This window comes from Polypterus senegalus, chromosome 12 (assembly GCF_016835505.1).
Source record: "Polypterus senegalus isolate Bchr_013 chromosome 12, ASM1683550v1, whole genome shotgun sequence".
Taxonomy (NCBI): domain Eukaryota; kingdom Metazoa; phylum Chordata; class Cladistia; order Polypteriformes; family Polypteridae; genus Polypterus; species Polypterus senegalus.
In genome coordinates this window covers 90,109,439-90,128,769 of record NC_053165.1, presented here as the reverse complement: position 1 = coordinate 90,128,769, position 19,331 = coordinate 90,109,439, and the positions used below count along the sequence as shown (strand labels likewise).

General features: G+C 40.1%; 2 protein-coding genes across 7 annotated transcripts in view; both read left to right on the top strand.

Moving 5' to 3' along the window:
- The window catches only part of fgf7 (fibroblast growth factor 7), a 78,786-nt gene extending 71,725 nt beyond the window's left edge, over window positions 1–7,061 (top strand). For all 5 annotated transcript variants that reach the window (XM_039772873.1, XM_039772871.1, XM_039772874.1 and 2 more), the window contains one exon: window positions 6,712–7,061. In XM_039772873.1, the coding sequence (XP_039628807.1) occupies window positions 6,712–6,906 (195 nt within the window). In that variant the 3' untranslated portion in view covers window positions 6,907–7,061. The remainder of the gene's footprint in view (window positions 1–6,711) is intronic.
- Window positions 7,062–9,323: 2,262 nt separating this feature from the next.
- dtwd1 (DTW domain containing 1) overlaps window positions 9,324–19,331 on the top strand; it is a 43,662-nt gene continuing 33,654 nt past the window's right edge. For both annotated transcript variants that reach the window (XM_039772864.1, XM_039772865.1), the window contains exon 1: window positions 9,324–9,469. The gene's annotated coding sequence lies outside the window, so the exon portion shown is untranslated. The remainder of the gene's footprint in view (window positions 9,470–19,331) is intronic.

Below are 19,331 nucleotides of genomic sequence, written 5' to 3'. Positions count from 1 at the left end.
AAAATCTAAACAGTATCCTATTTTTAGTTGCACTTTTTGGTCATTCTCTAAACACTCTAGCGTCTAAGTTACTTCTTAAACAATGTTTAAAACCTAAACGCGAGTATAAACCTATAATATTCTTGGCACTCGGACTTATTCTGTATACACAGTAGCGTGCTGGAATGCCCACATTAGGAATCTGCCTAAATAACGAAGTGCGAGGCGTATCAAGGCAAATAATTGTAACAACTGTGTGTTAGAATAAAATTACATAGTAGGTAAAGTGTCCGAGACACACAGCAGCAAGGATGAAAATGAGATTCTATCACACAAATAGGAAGATGGAAACTGATAGGGAGAATTTCAGTTCAGCTAAAAAATTTTAATTGTTCTGTCCGTATCAAAATCCATCCATCCATTATCCAACCCTCTTTATCCTAACTACAGGGTCACGGGGGTCTGCTGGAGCCAATCCCAGCCAACACAGGGCGCATGCCAGGAAACAAATCCCGGGCAGGGCGCCAGCCCACCGCAGCCATATCAAAATATGGCTAAATTTTACCGTAGACAGTGAATTTAGAACACGTTCGGGCCCCTTCACTTTCTGTACACTTTATTGGGCCGTAGTTTTCATTTTAAATGGACAAATGTAACATTTTTGCCCAACACTTGATAACCCATTATGGCAAAATGAGAACTTGTTTTCAGAAAGGTTTGCAAATGTATTAAAAAAACAAAACCAGACATCTATTAGTATTTAGACCTTTACTCCAGTACTTTGTGGAAACCCCTTATGGCAGCAGTTTCCCAACTTCGAGACTTCTTGGTGAAGTCTCCACAGGCTTTGCACACCTGGATTTGGTCTGTTTGTTCCCTAGCATATCCTCTCGAGCTCCAAATGATTGAATGGGAAGTGACTGTGAACTGCCATCTTCAGGTCTCTCTGTGGGGTTGTGGTAGAAATTAACATCTTAATTAAAGGAAGAAACTTATCCTCGACTGGGAAAGGTTTGATAATCAGGCAGGAGAAAGCTTGTCCATTGGCATCATTTATTCACCCTAGCAGCACCGGGCTGAAGACGGGGCATCCATTACAGCAGTCTGTTATAGCATGGTCAAAAAGTACAGGTTACAGGGTTATATTAATAGATAATTGAATTTGCAAAATAGTTCTGAATTAATGCTTATATATCATACTCTGATTGGTTAAAAGACATGAGATGTTTTAGCATAGAGTACAACCAGCCTAAAATAAATGTCTTCCTCCATTCTATCCTTGTTCTTCAGTGTCTCCTGATTTCAGCTCTTATTCTGTCATGAAAACTGTGCCAACTAACAAGTCTTACTAGGTGCATGAAAGACCATCACATCAGCCAGTTTCTTGAACCACCCCCTTGGAACATTCTGCTTGTTTTACTGGACTGTCTCAGCAGTCTGTTTATGACATTAGAGAAACAAATGCTTATACAGTGAAACCTTGGATTGCTAGTAACTTAGATTGCGAGCGTCTTGCAAGACAAGCTAAATTTTTTAATATGTTTTAACTTGATAAATGAGTGAGGTCTTGCAATACAAGTAGTCCGTATACGCTTTGTCGACCGAGCGTCACATGATCACAACGGAGCCGATGATTCTTTTCACTGTCTCTCGCCGCAGGATTATGGGTAATTGTCTCCCATGCTCGGTTTCAGTTGGTGTATAGTCAACATCTGTACGAGCGTATAATGTTTACTATAGCATTGTGACCACCTGTGTGTGTGTTGTCAGATGTGAGTCCCTGCCATGCACCCCAGAACACGAGGCTGAGTCTCAGTACTTTAGCAACACCAGCTTTATTCATCTTGAAACAAGAACAGCGCGGTTATTTATTGTAGCGTGATCTGCCGCTCTACTATACACAGACACAACAGTCAGGTAGGGTCATGGCCAGGTTAGTGACCAAGTAATACTGTGCCCTTGCATTTATAATGTTCCTTGAATCGCCCATTGACGGCAGGCGCTTATAGCATGTCCGCAATCTTTTCGGATTCGCTTTTATGGCAAACTGCTACAGCGCTGGGAGCCTGTGGTTGCTTCGGGATTCTATTCCGCGTGCGTAAAGCATTTTTTAAAATTTTGTGTCCAAGTGTAGTGACTCTTCAGGCAAAAGCAACTGTCATTGGATAGGAGTCCTTGTTAAAGTCGCAAAAAAAGAAAAAGATTCCAGTGAGCCAACAGATAGCAGGGATTCCGTTAGTTAGAGTGAAAGTCGTCCTACACAATAACCCTCCTCCTCTTCATCGCCTCTTTCTCATCTCCCACACACCAGGCACGATTCTTTTCAAAGGTAAGGTGCAGGTTAATTTGTTTTACATATTTTTACTTTATATTTTGTATTAATCATTTTTATATGAATATTTTTGGGTTGTAGAACGAATCATCGGAGTTTCCATTATTTCTTATGGGGAAATTCGCTTTGATATATGAGTGCCTTTGAATTACAAGCATGTTTCCGGAACATACTGTACTGTATATTTCACTGTGCATTGCAAACCAAACTATCTACTGTTACCTTAATATGAAAAATATCCTAAACGTAAAAATATCCTATCCTGCAACAGCGTCATCCAGCTATAAGACAAGCAGCAAGGGACACAGTCAACACACACAGCGACAGGCTCTCTCTCAGTCTCCTGCAACAGCGTCATCCAGCTTTTTTTTAATATAAATACAATGAAAACAAAATTACACAAAATGAATAATGAAATTAACACTGAAACAAATACATTTCAACAGAAATCAAATCCTGATCAAAACAAGTGCAAAATATCTCCTTCTAACCAAAGTGCATGTTTCCATGAAAATAAATACTTTTCAGTCAGTCAGTCAGTCAGTCAAGTCATTATCCAACCCACTATGTCCTAACATAGGGTTACGGGGGTCTGCTGGAGCCAATCCCAGCCAGCACTGGGCGCAAGGCAGGAACAAATCCCGGGCAGGGCGCCAGCCCACTGCAGATAAATACTTTTTGTTATCCAAATTAACCTGCTCAAAACCATACAAATTTAACAAATGCATTATAACAATAACAATGGAGAACAAAGTATTATTAACGTTGTAACATTCCTAATAAGACAAGCAGCAAGGGGCACAGTCAACACACACACTGACAGGCTCTCTGTCAGTCTCCTGTAGCAAGCCAAGCAATATGCTAATGAGGCTAGATCTCCGTCAAATTAAACACTTCTAAAGTCAATTTCTGACGACCAAAAGTGATGACAGAACCTTAAGATACATCCACAGCTATGTGATGTGATGTTTCCATGCAGTTTGAGATGGAATACACCATTTTAAAACTTGTTAGCTTACACGAGAGACAGAGAGCAGTGAGAAGCGTCTTACCTGCAACAGCGTCATCCAGTTTTTGCCGGGAGTCTGCTGTTATGTTACATGTGCACCCTATGGGTGTTTCATTAACTAAAGCCCCCCCTGCTACAACAGGCAACCAGGAACTATTATACAAAAGATATACTGATTGCATTCATATTAAACAAAATTCATAACATATAAAACTGAAGCATTTCAGTATTAAAAAGTCCATAGTTTTGATAATGTTCACAAAAATAAAACATAATAAAACTGACTGAGCCACAGCTTCACCTCCGAGGATATGCAAGTGAGGCCAGCACGTCAGCAAAACAAAGCCTCCAAAGAAAGAGTCACTCGCTTAGCCGAGCACATCGGCAAAACTGTATCCCTTTTACTTTACCTCCCGCCACTAATACACAAGCGATGCAAGCACGTCAGCAAAACGAAACCTCCTAGGAGAGTAGTTCCTTTCAATTACCTGACATGTCTACATTTCAATTTTTTTTTCTGACGATTTCAATAGTTTGTCAGATCCTGGGCTTTTTACAGCAAAGGCTTACACAGCTAGTAATTAAATAATTAGGAATATTTGATCACTTTTAAAAAGTGTGATGGACGGCTGGCAGCTCATCCCGGCCGATACATCCAGGACACTAGATGACGTCCTCCCTGTAGCCTTGAGGTGCCCCGGATTCCCGCAGGGCATCATGGAAAATGGAGTCCGTTTCATCAGCCCTGTAGGTGCCGTGGGTACCACCAGGGGGAGCTCATCCAAAACCTGGGGATTGTTACAGTTATGCCAACCCGGAAGTACTTCAGAGTCACGAGGATGGAAACCTGCAGTACTTCTGGGACACTTGAGAAAGGACTATGTGGAGTTGACCCGGAGAAGGGGGACTTCCGGGTCATGGACTTGAAAAGGATGATGGGAAACCCCAACAGACTAAGCCGCAGTTGGGAGGGTGTGTGACAGAGCTGCTGGGTGGAGAGGAGGATTGATTAGTGTTTATTTGTGATTATTGATTTGTTATTGTGTATAGTGGAGGTGGAGGTGCTTGGTGCACATTATTATAGTAATAAATTCATTATTGGGACTTTTTATCTGGTGTTTTGGCATATTGTCTTAGGGTTCAAGGGGCAACAGCGACCCCTTTCTGTCACAAAAGGTTGGATGAACTGTCACATCTCATGTTGAGTTCAGGTGCGGTGATGTGTTCGGTACTGCAGAGAGCTAACTTAAACTTCATATTTTAGAGGTTCTTTAATGCATTTGGGTTTCAACTGATATGATCAGACAAAGTGGAAAAGGCAGGAGGAGGAAATGAATGAGTAATGGTTAAAAAGCGAGCACTTTACAACTAAAGCTAAAATGTGTAATCCAGACACTGAAACGTGGACTGAATTTATCCAGCTCACTGCCTAGATATGAGTCACATCATCCTGTTAATGTTTATTAACTCAGCAAAAGAAATGATTCACCCTATTACCACCACTCTAATGATGAATCATTCTGCTACTAGAATGCTAATGACTTCAGACAGGGGATCTTTGGAAGGAACAAAGTTCTATCAGCATATTCCATTTATTGACTCAACAAGCTGGACCTGCACTACCTAAATGGTAAGACCTTTAAATGTAAACCTGCGGCACGACTGAGCAGGTCTGACCACGTGACCACCTCTCCCTGCCACCTACAATCCTCTTATTTCTGAGCCAGGAGTTCTTATGCGGGTTTGTTGTGGGAATTATGCAGTTTGTTACGTTTACATTTTTCTTCCACTTCTGTAAAGCGGGGCCACATAAGTGTTGTTGATTATTTAGTTTGCACCCTGTTGTGTCTCGTCACATCACCCCGTTTAAACTAGTATGTGTTTTTTTAAATGTCGTCCCCGTAAGAAGAAACGGGGAAGGCTGTTGCGGGGAGGCCGCGACCCCTGGAAACGTCAGAGCCGGAGGTGTTTCCATTTACATCAGGCTCATTATTATTTAAATGGGAAGGATGGAAAGAAGAAGAGAGAGGAGAGAGAAGGAGATTCATCTAACCAAAACGTATCATTTTTCTGCCTTCATTCACATCGCAACATTTTTCCAGTTTGCTTCTGACTCGGCCATATTTACTGCAAACGCATTCATCACCAGAAACCTCGGGGTTGGACATTATTTTCCACCATCGCCGAGGAATCACAGTCAGATTGTTCTGGTATTCATTCAGGGGAATCAAACACAAGCATTTTGAACAGCTATCAGTAATTTGGACAGTTATTTACCTGCCCGGGGTTTGTTTCCTGCCTTGCGCCCAGTGTGTTGGCTGGGATTGGCTCCAGCAAACCTAGGTGACCCTGTAGTTAGGATATAGCGGGTTGGATAATGGACGGAATAACCTGGACTCATTTTCATGTTCGGTGGCACAGTGGGTAGCGCTACTGCCTCGCAGTTTGGAGACCCGGGTCCTCCCAGTGTGGAGTTTGCATGTTCACCCCGTGTCTGTATGGGTTTTCTCCGGGTACTCCGGTTTCCTCCCACAGTCCAAAGACATGCAGTTTAGGTGCATTGGCGATTCTAAATTGTCCCTAGTGTGTGCTTGGTGTGTGTGTGTGTGTGTGTGTGTGTGTGTGTGTGTATGCGCGGCCTGCGGTGGGCTGGCACCCTGCCCAGGATTGGTTTCCTGCCATGCACCCTGAGTTGGCTGGGATTGGTTCCAGCATACCCCTGAAGTTAGGATATAGCGGGTTGGATAATGGATGGATGGGTTTACCTGAACTCATTTTCACGTTCATTATCATTTCAGTAATCATTTGTTGTCATTATTTGTATTGTGTGTTTGTTATTAGTGTGCAGGGACAAGGAAGGATTTAGATAGATAGATAGATAGATAGATAGATAGATAGATAGATAGATAGATACTTTATTAATCCCAAGGGGAAATTCACAATTATTATTATAATTATTATTGTATATATAGTGTCTTTCACTTTAGTGGTATGGTGGAGGGATATATATATATATATATTACACCAGAGTTTTGTATTTGTCATTTTGTTTCATCTAATATATTACTGCACTTGATTTATATTCTGATATGGTTTGCTTGTGTTTAACCATTGATTGGGGAAAATATTATTTGTCAGAGGTACGGCTTGGTAGATTTAGGTTTTCCTCAGTAAATTATCCAGGCCACGGGACCTGGTAGTGTGGCTGCCGGCCGGGTAAGGGGTCGGCCGTTATACCTTGGGAACAAATAAAATGCTATCTATGTAAGTAGCAATCAAATCTTGATATTCCTGAAGAGTTAATGTTTCCACATAACTGGATTAATATATCAGAATTTATAAAATGAAAAATAAGCATTTTGTAACTCTGCTCGTGCTTTGTCTTTCACAGAAAATTTGCAATGAGGACTGCAACTTCAAGGAAAGGATTGAGGAGAACAAGCACAACACGTACGCCTCTGCGAAGTGGACACATGGTGGCAAAGAAATGTTGATTGCTTTGAACTCCAAAGGCACACCGATAAAAGGCAAAAGAACAAAGAAGGAAAGCAAGGCATCTCACTTCCTGCCTATGCTCGTGTTTTAATCATTGTGTTGCTCTCCTGACCCTATCAAGACATGGACGGTGTCTGTGCTGCCCTTTCAGAAAGGATTTAAAGAGGACGCTGGTACAGCAGAACTACTGAAGAAAAGAAAAAGAAAAAAAAAAATGACACAAGCTGGACTTGCATTGAACAAAAACGTTCAAGTCGACCCTAAAGGTTGACGGTGAGCAGAGCTGTTTTGATAGAAAGAAAGTAAGAAGAAAAAAAATCACACCTTGTTATGGGAGACGCTAGTGACTTGTCAATTCTTTTGATATTTATCCAGCTGCTAAATTTACTCAAAGAAATGTAAAACGTGTGGAGTACAGAATGTCAGATTTTGAATAAAAAGCTGTTTCGATCAGCTAAGCAGTGTTTAAAGCTATGACTGAGATTTAAACTTTAATTATAGCTCATCAGCAAATGGCTGAAGAATAATATATACATATATATATATATATAAATATAGTATATATACAGCAAACAGTATAAACTTTACCTGCACCATTTCACTCTCTGCAGACTGTTGCTATTCTTTTTACTAATCAGTCATAATTTGAAGTTACCCGCACAATTTTTAAACAATATACCAACTTGGTCATTTAATGTACAGAATAAGTAACAGCCCTTTAGTTCATCTCATTAACTCCCAGCATTTTGGTAGAAATAAAATTTAAAATTGCCTGTTGTATCTTTTGCTGTATTAAAACTGTTCTGTATATAATGATATTTCTAGATCTCCAGATTCATTCATTAAAGTATTCTACGGTCTGTATATTGCATCAGTACTCGAATGTGTTTAAAGGTTGTGTTTTAACTAGATTGTTCTATGTTATTTAAAATTGTTGTTATTTATATAAAGTTCATGTTAAATTATGCTCCTTTCAAATGTTCTTTTTTTTTTTTAAATGCCCGCACTGTGTGACTTTACTCAAGCAGACAGAAAATGAGTAAACAGAGGCGAGCAGACACAAAAGGCAAGCCGCAAGCATTCTGAGGCTACAAGGCCAAAAAGTGGCATAATGACATGTCACATCTTGCATTTTATTTTATTTATTTATTTATTTTTTATTTTAGGCTTGGCTGAAAATGGCAAACATGGCTTTATAAAGTAGTGCCAATGCTAATCCCACACAAGTTGCGCAAACTTCCCATCAAGAGAATCTGTATTATAATAAAAGCATCCTTACAATGTAACTGGTAAACAAAATAAAATTATCTTTGTAATGCAACACCGACCTCAGAACAGATAGCCTGCAAGTCTTCCGGGAAGACAAATCCGCTTCTTGTTTGTAATTTGCTTTGGGGTTCCTTGTTCCATTTGGAATGAAGGCAGTTGTCACAAGCTGAGTACCAGGTCCGGTGTCAAAACAATTCTTGGTGAGAGAACAGCAAAACAAAACTACACAATCAGAAGGAAGAAGAAAAAACACCACCAAAGGCTCTTAACCGGATGTAATTCAGTCTATAACGGGATATTAAACACACACACACACACACACACACACACACACACACACCAACAACAACAAAAACTGGACCCTGTTTCAGCCCATTCCATATATACGAGTCCTCGGAAAAAGTATAATAATTTCAGGAGCTTTCTTCGGAGCCTCAAGCTGCTCTTTACCTGCAACTAACTGCTCTGCCACCAGCCCCCTCTAATTCTGGCTCATCTCGCACAGACTAACTCCGTCTATCTAAGGCAGCATGGTGGCACACTGTTTGTAACCAAAAACATCCCAAGGCACACCACTATTCTACAAACCACAAACATGTTATACCTCCTACACTTGCTCAGCTGTGGAAGCCGATTAAAAATGAGCAGCTCCGACATCAACGTTCGCAGACACCGCACATAGTGAGGACTTTGGTGGCATCTTCCAGCTATTTCGTCCCTTTGCCAACCCCTCTCTGCCTCAGAGGCAACTCGCCTGCCCACTATCCACCAGTCACGCGAGGCTCGCTGGCGATCACACACCCAGGGCAGGATGGACTCTAGCAGCTAGGAGACGCATCCGAAGAACCCTAAAGTGCTGTGTCTGCAACTTAGCGATTGTGGGGCTGCTTTTTTTGCCAGCTTCTTCAGAGCCAGTTGCGATACACTGGTTGAAAAATACTACTCATAAGCCCCCCACGATCGATCGAACCGACTCTTTTTTTGTGCCCATAACTGTCCATATACATCAAATTCTCCCGCGCAGCACGCATATACTCACACATACAGGAAGACACCATTTCGGTCCTTCCGGGGGAGCTGAATACCTCAAGCAAAAAAGAAAAATATCAAACACAGATAAACATACTCGATCACAATAGTAAAATTAATGTAAGTAATATCATCTAACCGCAAGGTTGTTTAAAAAAAGCACACTACGTTATAAATCCACTAATAAATAAACTGGACTCCCCTGGGACTGTCTTTCTGGATTTCCAGCCGTCCGCGACTGCTTTAAGCTTCGACGTCAACTTTAAAACACTGGCGGGTAAACATGGATTAGTTTACACGAGGTCCGTGACAAAAAGTAGCAACGAAAAGTCGGAAAATACAGAAGCAACCTGCCGGTAAGTCCAAAACCGTGTTGCAGTATTTTCGTTTCCACTGTAAACTCTCTGACAGTTATATTTTTCCGCTCGCGCTAACGCTTACGAGTATTTTGCTTGACTCATGTCAGTTTGTACTACACTGCATCGGCGTCCAGGTGAGGCTATAGTGTCACAGCAGTCTCTACCAAAATTCAGTTTTTCACTGCATTTTTTATCCTAAATAGTTTAGAAAGAGTATGGTTTTCAGGTGCATTTGGGAGACTTTGCAAGCACTGTACTCAATGGACGGAGACTAGTAGCTGGGTTCTAGAATCTTCTCAGTTTAGCCAGAGCCGAAAGGATTGGCCAAGAGGCTATACCATTACGGATACTACTCTTAACAATTTACAATTGCTACTTAACATAACTGAAATAAACTTAAAACAAAAAATCCTCTGTAATAAATTACCGGTATCAATGGAGGCGCTGGTCCTGGGCTCTCGAGAGACTGAGCGAGGACTCTTGAGTGTCCTGATGAAAACCAAGAGCCATGCCTTTAATGACCTCTTGGGCATCAGCATTGTGTCTGTCTGCAGAGAGAGTGTCAAACTTGTCGAGAGGTTTACTTACCTCAGCAGTGACATTCATGACTCTGGTGATTCTTCCTATGAAGTCAATAGACGGATTGCGACAGCATGGGGTGTCATGAGGTCGCTCGAAAGGGTTGTGTGGTGCCCCCGATATCTCTGCCAAAAGACGAAGGTCCAAGTCTTTAGAGTCCTGGTGCTTCCTGTCTTGCTATATGGTTGCCAGACATGGGCGCCATCCAGTAACCTGAGACGAAGATTGGACTCCTTCGGTACTGTGTCACTTCAGATAATCCTTTGGTACTGCTGGTTTGACTTTGTATTGCTCATGGAGTCCCGAATGATGCACATTACCTGCACTGTGAGGGAGCGTCAGTTATGGCACTATGGCCGTGTGGCGCGATTCCCCGAGGGTGATCTGGCTCACAGGATCCTCATTGTTGAAGACCATAGTGGCTGGAGTAGGCTAAGGGAATACACACGTAACACCTGGCTGTGGCAAATAGAGGGTCATTTCTGGAGGGTCGGACTGGGCCACGTGGTTGCCCGGTTGGGTATGTAAGGGGGTTGCCAACCAGGATCCCGAGCTGTTTCATTGTGTGGTGGGTGCGCAACAAGCTGTACCTGACCTGTAACAAATTCCTTTTTTGCTTGAGCATGGCTGCTCAAAATCTTTTTTTTTTTTTTTTTAATAGGACTTGCAAAGCTATACGGTGTAATGAACAGCGTGCAGGAACTGCCATCTCAGTCAGGACTGAACTGGTACCCTGTCATGAGGCCTGTATAACAGAAGGACCAGGGAAGACTAGCAATTTGGTCTATATTTTCTTCCCTAGAATGCCCAGTGGCAGCATCCCAGGGTTGTGGTACCTCTACCATACCCACAGGGCATTTTGGGAAATGTAGTCCCACAGAACGGTGCTGTTGGGTTCCATGGATGCCACCGGGGGGTGCTGCAGGTAATGCAAGGTACCTGCTTTGTGGGGCTTCAGCCATACCTGGAAGTGCTTCTGAGGGACAATCTCATGGCATTGGAAGTACTCCCAGGTTCTGTATAAAAGAAGCTACCCCACTCCAGTGCTGTGAGCCAGAGTCAGGAGGAAGGAGATGAAGTTTCCTTGGAGGAGCGGAAGGAGAGAAGGAAAACTGAAGAGTTGAGCTGTGTGTTGTGTGCTTTTTGAAACCTTTGTAGAAGGCACCTAGTTAATTAAAACTTTTCATTTGAATTGGGACTGTGTCTGTGTATTTGTTTCTGGAGTTTGGGGTGCTGCAATACCCCCGGTGGTCACAACAGTTCAGACAAGTGTTGTGGAATAACAGAAGTGAATGGCAAGGTTTTTTACAACAGCTTCTAACAGAGCTATATTTATGTATCTGTGTGTTGACATTTGGTTTCCTTTAGAATGCTGTTAAGAGTGGAATGTAATGCAGTAATAAAAAAAAAAAAAAGGAATGGTCCACTTCAAGAATGTCTCCAAGAGTCGTTCGTAACCTGTACTAGGGAAAAAAAAAATCTATAACAGGAAGTAAGTATATTGGAGGTTTATTGAAGTAAATGAAAAAAGATTAACAGAGCTGAAAGATCAAAGCCCATTAGGATGCATTATTTTTTCATACTATCAGGCTTCATTTGGAAGAAAAACAAGGAATGATTGCTGTAGCAGTGATGATTGGAAGGAACAAGCCAGTGAGTCATATCATGCATGGCCTAGATTTGAATGACGCTCAAGATTTTGTAAAGGGTTTTAAATACCAGCTGGTACCGAGACTGAAAAATAAGTGGTGGGATGGGCTGTTACTTCTTGAATGGCCGTTGTAAATATCTGTATGTTTTCTTATTATTTTTATTTCAAATCACCTAATGCCCTGTGGTGGGCTGGCACCCTGCCCAGGGTTTGTTTCCTGCCTTGCACCCTGTGTTGGCTGGGATTGGCTCCGGCAGACGCTTTTAATTATCTTATTAATTCAGTGTGCCTTTCTTGAGATGATGTTACCAGACCAGCATACCACAACTGGCCATTAGAGATGTAGAAGAGGTCCATACCATCATTAAAGAAACGCTGTCAACTAAGAACCTGCGGTGCCCTTTCTTATATATTGGGAGCTGTGGCTCTTAGATTGTAAATTGCAGTGTCATTGAAATAGTGATCCAATATTTGTAGATAATGTACCTGTGTGGTTGCTTTAGCATAAGGCAAGTTTACTTTGTGCGTAATTGTTTAAACACCATGGGTGTTTGATTCATATCTAGATAACCTTTTGTTTTCTGTGCTTGTATTTTATACTTATGGCTAGGAAGATCTTTTAGGTTACCTGCTGTAACTTAAAGCATCATGGAAGACAGAGATACTGATGCACTGGTTCTCTTACATTTACTTTCAAGTAGCTGGAAGACAACTTGAAACAGAAACAACTTGCCGATGGAGGTGTCCATGTACATACATAGAGCTGGATATGCAAATCCAGAATTGCTCATCCCATGTATGCAAAAACTGCTCATAGCAATGAGATCTGTGCATGCAGTCTACTGGCCTTTCATTAACTTTTATCATGAATTTGTTTGCTGTCAGTAGCAGCTGCCAGAAGTGAAAAAGAAGAAGAAATTATACAAGTTGGCGTAACCACTGTCAAGGTAAATTTGAAACCGTAAGCCAGTTCATAGTTGACGTTCATACAGAATGTTTCTCTGACTTAAGATAGACGAGTCTGGAGTTTCATTGATGCTTTTCATTGGGAGATTTTGAAATTTCAAAACTGTGTACAGCGAGGTCTGTTTGGAACATCGCAATGAAAATTGAAATGTCTTGACAAATTTGACGAATAAGTGTGCCACATTCCAACAGAATCGGTCCACAGGAGCTGCATTGTTTCATGCAGACAGAAATGGCTATTGTAGTACGCGCTTTTTGCATTAAATGTGATTGCAACTAAAAAGCAATAGTGCAGCCTCACGTATAGATTTTTTATTAATGACAGTGTTCAATTAAAATATCCATTTCAGTTTTGCTCCCTCCCATAATCCTAATAATCATCATTAAATTACATTTTAGCCAAAGAGTATGGATGTCACTAGTAGTACTTATTTTGAGTGTTTACAGTAGATTTAGATAATATTCAGACCCCTTCAGTTTCTGCACACATTTTCAATTAATAAATTAACCATTTATGCCCATCAACCTACACTTAATCACCCATGACAAAAGTGAAAACAAGATTTTAGAAATGTTTACAAATTTATTAAAAATCTAAACTGACATCTCTTCTTCATACAAGTATTCAGACCCTTTGTTCTGACACGCCAAATGGCAATCAATTGCATCCTGTGTACATTAGTTCTGTTTGTGATGTGTCTAGAACTTGACTGGAGTCCCCCTGTGGCAAACTGAGCAGTTTGGATATTGTCTAAAAAGGCACACACCTGTGCATAGAAGGTCCCACAATTAACACTTCATGCCAGGACAAAAACTAAACCATGAAGTCCAACAAGCTCTCCGCAGACCTTTGCAGTCAAACTGTAGGCATTGATCAGAGCAAGGGGATCAAACTATTTCTAAAGCTTTAAGTGTGCTCCCAGGAAGACAGTGGCCTCCATAATTTTGGATTGTAAGAAGTTTGGAAACATCAGGGCTCTTCATAGTGTTGGCAAATGGCCAAATTGGGAAACCGTGTAAAAATGGCCTTGGTCAAGGAGGTGAATAAGAATTCATTGGTCACTCTAACAGAGCTTTAGAAGTCCTCTACTGTGCTGGTGTCATGTGCAGCAGATTACATTTTTAATTGGAAAAAGAAAAGAAGAATTTGAAAGTGCTGCTTAGTAAACAATAGGCATGTTCGCTTAACAGGAAAATGTGTCTTTTACTTATAAACCTGTTAAGCATGTTAGACTTGCGTCTTCTTGATAAACAACTTATGAACATTTGATACTTTGAAGCTTTTTTAAAAGATTAGTACTTTGTTTATTATTTCTGTGTGTCGTACAGTATATGTTTTGGTAAGAAACAAGTACTACATAATTAAAAGGGTAATCCATGTTTTATAATTACACCTCAAGAATTGCATATGTGTAGCTGATACACTGAAGAAAAAAAACACGTATAAATATAGTAAAAGTATATTTTAACAGCAAAGAAAGCTGGAATGCAATTAATTATTAAAACCCATAAGCACATGTATATTGATATTTAAGCGGTGTTAAATTGCCAATAATAATTGATTGTGTGTGTATGTATGTATGTATATATACAGTATATGTGTGTATATATATATATATATATATATATATATATATATATATATATATATATATGCGACATTCCATGATCTGCTTCTCACAAGTGAAAGAGGGCCCCGTTGCGGATGTTGGCCAAATGGCAGACTAACCACATGCGTTACCTGGTAGGTAACCACCCATACAATCAGCTCGGGATGCAGGCTACGAATGCAATGAATATAATTAATCCGATCTACAGGCTGTCAAATAAACGAACCACACGCCGTGGCGCAGCGCAATAAGGGACTTCGTCTCTGACGCTGACGTCCGAGGTTCGATCCCTGCAAGGGGAGCAGTGAGTGTGTACGCCTCCTGATGAGCCCAAATAAGGGCGAAACACATGTCGCGTACTCTTCGGTTTATTTGAGAGTAAACTATGCTCTCTCTCTCTCTCTCTCTCTCTCTCTGTGTGTATATATATATATATATATATATATATATATATATATATATATATATATATATATATGTAAAATATATGGTGAAAATTTTTTTTTTTTTTTTTACTCTGCCCGGGGTTTTGTTCCTGCCTTGCGCCCTGTGCTGGCTGGGATTGGCTCCAGCAGACCCCTGTGACCCTGGGTTAGAATATAGCGGGTTGGAAAATGACTGACTTTTTTTAAATTAAGCCTTGTTTCAGGTATGTAAATTACAGGAAAGAGAACAATATGACAGCTTGTAATAATATTACAGATACATATTTTATTAGTTAAAGAATGCATTTTAACGAAATTTTATTTATTTTTTGGTATTTTTATGGTCACTGAACAGTAAGCCTACAGATTTTAATTTTCTCAATAAAAAGCAGTTAACACCTGTGGCCTATACTTTTCCGTACAGTAGGTCACAGTTATTACTTTAATATAAATTTGCAACAAGAACATGGTGACACAGTTGTAAACTTGTTAAAAGCAGATTTTGCACAAATGTGAGAGTTTTTCTTCATGCAAAGAACCACAGAGATGTGGAATAAAATAACCAAGTAGTGTGGTGGAGAGCAGGACTTTAGAGACCTTGAGATCTGAATTCGATGTTGCATATTTAACACAATCGGGGTGAATAGGGTGGATGAGTTCATTAGACTAAATAGCTTGTTCTTCAGAATTTTTTTTTTTTCTAGTGTTCTTCTTCTTTCGGCTGTTCCCATTAGGGGTTGCCACAGTAGATCATCTTTTTCCATATCTTCCTGTCCTCGTCATCTCGCTCTGTCACATCCAACACCTTCATGTCATCCCACACCACATCCATAAACCTTTTCTTAGGCGTTCCTCTTGCCTGGCAGCTCTATCTTTTAACATTCTAAATAAATTAGAATTTTTTTCTAATGTTCTAATAATATAAAATTATACTGGCATATTGACTGATGTAGGTTTTTTATTATGGAATTTGATTATTTGTGTCAGCCTTCTAGGTTTTTGCTGCCTCAAGTGATGCAATTTTTTAAGCTTTATGATCACTGAAAGGTTGTGTTGGCTCTTTAGTTCGATGATAATACAATTAACTAACAATAGTTGCTTTGGTTTTTTTTTTTGCTTATGCCTTTATTTAAATATTTTCATTAGTGTCAGCATAAATTTGGCTGTTTATAATAAGCGATGTTTCTTCATCCCCAAATCTAAACAGCCTAAACTTTGAAAACATTTCTTTTTCTCATCACTCTAGTTTGGCCTGCTGCATACCACTAAGTCTAGTCAATAAAATATCTGTGTACGTTATCTTGTCTCTTTTCTTCTGATCAACAATGAAAAATGAGGCCCTAATTAAACAGAGGCTCTTAAAGTTTATATTATCTATGGGTAAGGAATTTGCAGAAATGTATCTGCTCAGTTATTATTTCAAGGATTAAACATAAAGTTGGCAAAATTCAAAATCACAATTCCTGTGCAAAAGTTCATATTAGACATTTTAAGGGAAATTGTATACCTGTCAAATGGCAGCATATTGTAGCAAATTACTGGCAGGGAGCCCAACATATGGAAAAGTAGATAAAATAACAGCATTACCTCCTAGTGTCATTCACATCTGGTTAACAAAAAGATAGATAAAGGGGAAAATGTCAGAGAGAGTCTGAGCTAAACAATGTCTGAATCGAGGTAAGGCACGCCAAGTCACGCGAAACACAGCCTCATGATTTAATTTACAACAGGCTTTATACATACAGGTTTATGGCATTTTTATACCATTCAATCTCATCACTTATCTTACAAACTATTACATTTAAGCTTGTAAATGTATTTCTCATAAGAAAAAAGAGAAAAATAATTATAAAAACTAATGTGAATTTGTCTCTTGATACTTCCAGTACTCCACCCACATGTGTGTTCTATCACTCCATATTGGCCTGGGAGAAGAGAATACGAGAGTGCAAATGTGTGCTTGTGTGTCTGCTGATATACTAATGCTCTGCCCAGGGTTTGTTCCCACCTTGCACCCCATTCTGCGAATATCTGACCATTGTTAATAGTCACGGGCTGCTTTAATATTCTGCAACCACCTTTTCATGCATGCATGCACATATAAATAGATACATCTAAATTTCAAAATCTACATTCAGTGCCAATAAAATGTTTATGTCCTTGGAAGTTCGCATTTTATTCTTATACTAGTGAAACCCACAGACCTCTAGTCACATGCATTTACAAATCAGTCTTTGTTCTTGCATTCTTTATCCCATATTTAAGGCTTATTGTATACCAGTGCCATTCTTGCTCTTCTTCAGCAGGTCATCGGCCTTTGAGATTTGAGACTCGGCAGATGTCGCTGGTCTTGTTTTTCTTTTTGCCATTTCACTTTGTTTGCCAATAACTTTGCCACAAGAAACCCACTCACACAGGTCAGTTTGGTGAAGCTGCTGTAAGCTAAAATGTTTTGAAGATATCCAGTCATATGCTTTCAGTCATGACCAAGGTTCTAGCACCAGATCTCTGCAAATTGGTCTAAATTAATTATGAATGTAACACATTAAATAATTGACTACATAAGTATGGCACACCTAAATCCTCACTGGTGCGGCCAGTTGGCTTAGACATCACAGAATCAGTTTAATGGAAATCTCCTGTCTAAGGTTTCCATTGATTGCAGTATAAATGCACCTTATCTGGAAGGTCCCACTTGAGATTAGTTGGTATGGTGGCCTAAGCTACACACTGAGGACAAAGGAACACTCCATGCAACTCCATGAAAAACACAAGTCAGAGACAAGAAAATATTCAACACACTGAATATCTAGTTAAATCAATGAAAAAGAAATGGAAAGAGTAATGTGCGGCTATAAATCTGCTAGAGCAGGCCATCAACAAAAGTCGAGCAATTGTGCTAACGACAAGTGAGGGGGTTCACCAAGAAACCTCTTGAGAATAGAGATGGGGGAGAGTGTGTGGATAACTGTGCCTGGGTACTTCACCAGTCACCAGCTTTATCAGAGAGTGGTAAAGAGGGGAGAAGGAAAGAAAAAAAAAAACACAAAAAGCCACACACAGAACATCTCAGCAGATGACTCTGAAGTCAGCTGAAAGATGGTTCAGTTGTTGGACGAGACCAAAATTGAGCTATGACTAAACACCATGTTTTACTGCACATTGTCAAAAATGCACCATCTCCACCCTGAATCATGATGGTGGTAACCTCAGGTGCTTCTCTAAATCAGGCCCTGGAAGACTTGTGGGAATAAAATGAATGCATCAAAATGTGGGGAAATCTTGGAGGAAAACCTGTTGCAGTCTGCAAGAACCCTATGCCTTGGAAGAAAATTTGTTTACCAACGAGACATCAACCTCAAGCATAAAGCCGAAGCTGTTCAGAAATGGCTTCAAAACAACAATGTGAATGTCCTGGGGTGGCAGAGTCATAGTCCATATCTCAGTCTAATTGAGAATGTGCATCTAAACTTGAAAAACGGCTGTTCACTCACGACTACCATAACATCTGGCAGAGCTTGACCAGCTTCACAAAGAAGAATGCGGAGATGTGCAAAGCTGCTTGAGAGACACCTGAGCACACAGATGCTACCATGGCTGCCTTGTGCTAAACACTGACGTGAGGGCAGTAGATATTTACATAATCAAATTCTTCATTTTATATTAATAATTAATGCTGACCACTTTGCAGAGATCTGTTTTCGTTTTGACATTACTTTGATTCAGTATTATGTAACAACGGAATATGAAAACCTCCAAGGGGTGAATGTAAATTAAAGTATAAAGGGGAGAATAGGGTCTTCCTAGCATCCTACCACAGAAAGACAATCTCCATCTATATTAATTCCTAACCAACTTTTGCAATTCAGGGTCACAGGGTACCAGAGGTTATTCTGTCGGCATTGTGACAAGGCAGGAACCCACTCTGGACAAGGCACCGGCTCACTATGGTACACAATAATAACTAACACACACGCATTTACAGTTCATTGTCACCAACTACCCTAACTAACTCATCATTGGAATGTCAGAGGAAATCGGAGTACCATTTCTTTTTACAGTGCCTTCCACTATAGGCATCTACAGGTTTTGACCTAAAAGGTGGACATACTTGGGTAGTGTAAAGGAACACCCAATCTTTTGAAAGCAGGTGCTCAGCAATAGGTGGATCAACAAGGCAGCCATTCAAAACGCTGCACTACAGAGCTGCTTAGATCAAGTATATTGTGTTTAAATATATTTAATCGGATGGTGAAGTACTCAGTGGACTTCAGTTTAGTTTAGTTACTCATTATGCCACAAATGTTGGAAAACATTTTTGGAATAGTCATCCCCATACATCCAACAGCCTTTAAGTGTATTTAATTTGAAGGTGAAGTACTCGGTGGCCTCAAATTTAGCTCAATTACTCGCCTGTCTTTCGTCATACATACTTAACTGAATGAGACTTTCTGGAACATTCATTCCAACATACACATTAAACTTCAATCTCCCTGGTTTATTTGGTTACCTTAACGAACACCTCCCAGCAAATCAAAAAAAATAAAAAAAAAATCAAGACTTTTAATAAATAATATGAATCACTCCGGAATAAAACATGTTGGATAGCAAAATATAGTTAAACTGTG